The sequence below is a fragment of the Canis lupus genome, chromosome 28 (genome assembly GCF_003254725.2).
Source record: "Canis lupus dingo isolate Sandy chromosome 28, ASM325472v2, whole genome shotgun sequence".
NCBI lineage: Eukaryota > Metazoa > Chordata > Mammalia > Carnivora > Canidae > Canis > Canis lupus.
In genome coordinates this window covers 32,503,261-32,508,766 of record NC_064270.1, presented here as the reverse complement: position 1 = coordinate 32,508,766, position 5,506 = coordinate 32,503,261, and the positions used below count along the sequence as shown (strand labels likewise).

Below are 5,506 nucleotides of genomic sequence, written 5' to 3'. Positions count from 1 at the left end.
ATGGAGAGCTACCTGACCCATGGGGACAGCATGAACAGCAGCCGAGAAACTGGCTCCCAGGGCCATGGATAGAGTAGCTTGATGGAGCCTGAGGTACTAAGATTGCAGAGGCAAGCAAAGACCAGAGAGAGACTGAGCTTTCATCCTGAAGGGACTGAGCAGTCTCTGTGGGCTTACAGGTGGCAGCGATGTGGTCAGACCGTTTCCCCCAGCCACCTGCTCTGCCCACTGTATTCCCCTGGACTTCAGTACTCCCAGGAATATGGTGGTGGGTGTCCCATTTCATCCCAGAGTATCATGTGATGCCTAAACTCTGACCTCACAATAGCCTCCAAGTAAGCCAGTTATGATGCAAGAAAAGTTTGTGACTGACCTTTGGGTTCCCATAAACCTGTCCTGGAAAGCAACTCCAGGCCTTGACACCTCCCTTCCTAGCAGACTTCTGGAGTATGATCAGAGAATGGGAGAATGGCTGTCAGAAGATGGGAAAACAGAAAGCCCAAGAAAGGAAGGTTGCAGACGGAATGTGGAGGAAGGATGGAACGCCAGTCAGGATATATAACACGAGCGACTCCTTCTGGGAGAAAGACTCCTTGTGCTGTCAACGGAATCTGTGTTCTGCTTCACCACTGGAGTGAGTGTAGCCTGTGCTTCTGGTTCTTTCCTTCCCACCCCTCCCAGAACAAGCCAAGGGGAGGAGCCCACCCCAGTCACAGTGGTCCTAGCCTGACTAATGCAGAGTCGCCCTGAGGTTTCCCACCCCGAAACTAAGAGTAGGAAGGCCCTTTCTGGAGTCTTACTCTACCTGCCTCTCTGCCTTTCAGGATATGGACCAAATTCTACAAATCAGATCCACGCATTGCCCTCGGGAAATACTCCCCCTTGGAAAAAGAGATCCTAGTAAGTGTCCTAAAGCATATTCACAGGGAAGCCCCCCTTGAAGTTGGGCAGTAGGTTGGGGGGTGGAGCCAGAGGTTCAAAGCCCACCAGCCATGTAGATACAAGTCTCCCGGTGGCCTCAAGTTGGGTGAGTCCGTTCGAGGCTCCCACACTTGCATAGCAAATACTCCCTTGCTTCAAAGTCTTAATCAGGTATAAAACTGGGAGTGCTGACAAGGGACAGGAGCTGCTATTTCTGGAGCCTTTCCCTTATGCTAGTTGCTTTCATAAGTACTGTCTTCTGGAGGTCTCGCCATCACCCTGTAAGTCGGCGCAATTCTTTCAAGTTCACGGTAGGTAAGGAGAGACAGGATTTGAACCCCAGTCTGTCTGACCCCAAAGCTCCACCTCATTTCCCCCAGCACAGGAGGTCAAACACTCAGCCACAGGGGGAGAGGGGCCATGAGGCAGTTCTTTCTGTGGATGGCCCTCTGTTCCTGTCCCGTTGAGATTTTAACAGTCCCCTTCATGTTGTCAGCGTCTGGGTGGTGTTCACACGGTAGCAGCAAGAAAACTTCTGACTTACAAGCAAGAGGAAGAATGGAAAATGCTCAAGGAGCTCCAATCACTGTCTTCCAACTACAAGCGGGTGATGGAATATAGAACACAGCATTCCCCTCCCTGTGCCACCTGTAGGCCCCTAGAGAAAATATGGACAGCAAAGGTGATCGTGCCCTCAGAGGAGTTCAGAATGCCACAACGTGAGAAGCTCACCATCATGAAGCACATAGAACGGATGCAGCTTGCTCGAGCCCTAAGAAATAAGCAGCTCTTGCCCTACATCGAGAGGTTTCGGGGCTCTTCATTTCTACCTAGAGGGGGCCTGTGCCCAGTGGCAAAAGACAAGACCGGGGAAGACGAGGACGATGAGGCTGATTTCTATGATGACGCCAAGCAAGAGGAGAGAGGCAAGGCAGAGAAAAGACAAGAGATGAACATGAAAGTAATTTTCAAGTCAGAAGAGCCAAAAAAGTGTTTCATACAACATCCAAATAATCGGAAACCATTCTTCCCCACAAAGAAAGCAGAACGGTCCATCACTGGCTTAACCAACCGGAATCTTCTCCACTTGGCTGAATTCCCTGGTGACCTAATGCTAATGAATCAGGATTTTATATCACGGGGAGTCTTCCCCACCGAGGTGACAAAGGCCAGCCTCCTGGGGGAAGAGAGCGTCCGGAAAGAGTACATGCCTAAAGCTGCCTCTCACCAATATTAAAATCTCACTTATTCCCATGGCAACCAAGCATCCTGGTTCTTATTCCTCCTGCAGCTCTGCTCTGCCCCCTGGATCTCCAGGGCTCCTCAAGATGAGACCTAACAGCGGGGGCTTCCTGGTTTCAGGCATCTTTTGGCTCTTGGCTCTCTTGGCTCTCAGCTGCCACCCTCACCCATGGCCCAGGCCTTCCCAGGATGCAGGTCCCCCCTTTACACCCACTACCACGGGGCCTGTGTCACTCATCCCTGCCTGCTGTCAAACAAATCACCCTTAAATTTACTGGCTTAAAATAACAGTCATTAATTTAGCTTGTGATTCTGTGGCTTAGCAGTTTAGGTTGGGTTCAGTTGGGTTCCTCATGGGTCTGCAGTCACCTGCAGGTCAGTTAGATGACTCTCCTGGGAGTTGACAAACTATCAGCAAGGTCCATGGGAGTGACTGAGCCATGTGTTTCCTTCCCGCAGCAGGCTAGCCAAGGCTCGTTCGCAGGGCCACAGGATTCGAGAGAATAAGTGGATGTTTGCAAGGCCCACGGAGCCAAGACTCAGAAGTAGCACACCACCACTTTGTCACATTGTGTGGGCCAAAGCAAGATCGGAGGCCAGTCCAGATGCAGGGGTGGGCATATGGGCCTCAGCTCTGGATAGGAAGGATTGCAAAACCCTGCTGCAAAGGGCATGAATATGGGGAAGCGGGTGCGATTGGGACCCTGGCTGCAATTATTCCTGAGCTGGGACCAGTCTGTAGCCCAGATGGGTGAGAGAATGCTTCTCAAGGAGAAGGCTGCCCAGACCTAAAGGCCGAAAGTCGGTTCCAAGCTTCCCACGTCTTACTGAGGTATGCAGCCTCTACCTCGGAAGGTAGAGCCCACCGGTTCCTGGCCTTGTCTCTCTGCTGCCCTGCTCGTCAGTCTAGCCAGGTGACGTACACCTTCCCAAGAAGCCAAGTGCAGGCACAGGGCATGCACGGCTGTCATGTGCATGGTTCCTTCGGGCGTGTCTGGAGGTGATCTAGGGTCTCTGAGGGCAGCTATTGCTGTTCCCATTAAGGCCTGCCTTGGCCCCAAGGTTGCAGATCCAGCAGACAGCACCTGGGACAGCACATTTGGCATTTGAGAAGCAGAATGTGTCCATTTCTTACCTGCATCTGAAGCACAGAAAGATCCCTTAATTAACTGCACTCTGTCCTTGGCAATCTGGCCACAGTTGGAATGACACAGAACTTGTCCACGCAGCCCAAGGCTTCCCAGCGCACAGCCAGCTTTCTTTCTGGCTCCCTCCTCTAGGGTAGGAGGTGAGGGTGGGATTCTTATGTCTGCTCCCTCAAGAACCACAGCTGCTGTCCTAGCACAGGTCGGAGCCAGGGGCAGGAGACTCCTCCCTCTCTCATTTTCCAAGAGAACTCCATTGGCCACCAGGGCAAGTACCAAGTTGGTAGCCGCTGTGGCTGGAATTCCAGGGTGTTGGGAGCCATGCTAGGGAGGTGCACACACAAGCTGTGTCTTTTCATGATGTCAGCTGTATTCACTCATAAAGCAATATTCCAAACTCAATGACATTTCTCTATGCTTTGAACTCGGCTTCCTACATGTCACGTAAAATGAATACAAGTCATACATCAGGCCAAAAGCAACAAGGGTAGAGGTTAAGGCGGCCATGAGCGTGCCCTGGGCATGCAGACTTGGTCTGGTTCGGGGGAGCTCCTGGCATTCCCTGCTTATCATGTTCAAGCAGTGGGGATCTCCATGTTCAGAGATCAGTCAGGTAGAGTCTTTGGGGGCAGTCGCCCTTTCTGATGTGGTCAGAAGTAGGGGAGTCAGTATCTGGAGAGTCTGACAGTTGGCTGCAAAAGTCCTCCCTGTTAAAAGTTTCATCCTAATATGGTTTCACTCATACAAGGAATATAAGAAATAGTGAAAGGGACTATAAGGGAAAGGAGGGGAACTGAGTGGGAAAAATTAGAGAGGGAAACAAACCATAAGAGACTCCTAACTCTGGGAAACAAAGGGTTATTGCAGAAGGGGAGGTGGGCGGGGAGGGGTTGGGGTAACTGGGTGACGGGCACTGAGGAGGCCACTTGATGGGATGAGCTCTGGGGGTTATACTATATGTTGGCAAATCAAACTTCAATAAAAACAAATGCAAATATTTTTAAATATTGCAAATATTATATTAAAAAAAGAAAAAATAAATAAGAAAAAAGTTTCATTTTTATTTTGTCCCTCCAGACCTCTTCTGGTTCTTGTGATTATCAGTTCCTGGTTCTTCCAGGTTCTCTCAGAGCCTTGCTGATGATCAGTTCTTGTACCACCAGCGCACTCAAGTTTCAGCAATATCTATTCTCGGCTCAATGCTCTTGGCTGCTTACCTCACCGCTTGACATGAGTGACTCCATCGTGCTCTCTACACTGAATCCTTGTTTCAGCATAAATGTCACCTCCCCAGAGACAAAGGTCACCAAGAGCTTAAGATAGCTGGGCTTTATAGACGAGATGACACAAACGGTCCTCCCTCAGTTCCCCCCACCCTTGGTGGGGAGGAAGTAGCCAAAGACAGTTACAATGATGTTGTCAGCACAGTGCCCCCCCAAAAAACAGAATATTTGATGGACTAAACCAGTTTCCTCATTCTCCTGCTGGGGAAGTCTTTGACCTTAGCCTAACTTGGACTTTTCTGAAGGGCTCTGGGAAAAACTCAAAAGCATTTGTTTTCACTCTTTACAAAAAGCAAGATATTAAACTAGGTAGGTTTATTTGACATGTTCAATCACCTGGAAGCATTGTCAAAGGAGAAGTGATGTCTGACCTTTTTAGGTTACATTAGGATCGGGACATGTTGCTAATATAAGTTTTCTAGAAATTATATGGCATTCCTAGAAATCTGTCCTGGTATAATGTCATCAGTCATAATTCTAGTTATTGACTTAAAATGTTGTGTGTCACAGAAATAATCAAATTTCCTTGTCAATTGCATTGTGATGAGCTCTCATCAGATCTTTAACCATGGCCATTTTAAGTCTTTTGTCATTTACGGACTATTCTTGTTTTATCCTGGTGCTTTTGCAAAAGTGCTCCATTTTCAAAAAGATACATGGAAGAGACTCTGATAAGTGGAGTCTTCTGATAACTTAAAGATCATACCACTGAATTGGGTGAGAATTTCCAGAACTCTAAAGGAAAACTTGAATTCATAAAACTGCTAACAAAAGAGCAACATCAACAAGAATTAATTACATGGGACTGAACGAACTCCTGCGGGTTCTTATTATGACTTTTGCTTTAAAATATCACTAGTTTGGGGGCAGCTGGGTCGCTCAGTCCGTTGAGCATCTGCCCTTGGTTCAGGTCAT

The 5,506-nt window shown here is 48.7% G+C and overlaps 1 protein-coding gene across 1 annotated transcript; it reads left to right on the top strand.

The window, feature by feature from the left end:
* The first annotated feature begins 290 nt into the window (after positions 1-290).
* C28H10orf120 (chromosome 28 C10orf120 homolog) lies at positions 291-2,181 on the top strand. The gene is made up of 3 exons (XM_025467509.3): positions 291-634; positions 825-900; positions 1,418-2,181. The coding sequence occupies exons 1-3, from the start codon at positions 450-452 to the stop codon at positions 2,156-2,158; spliced, it is 1,002 nt and encodes a 333-aa protein (XP_025323294.3). The 5' UTR covers positions 291-449; the 3' UTR covers positions 2,159-2,181.
* The last annotated feature ends 3,325 nt before the right edge of the window (positions 2,182-5,506 follow it).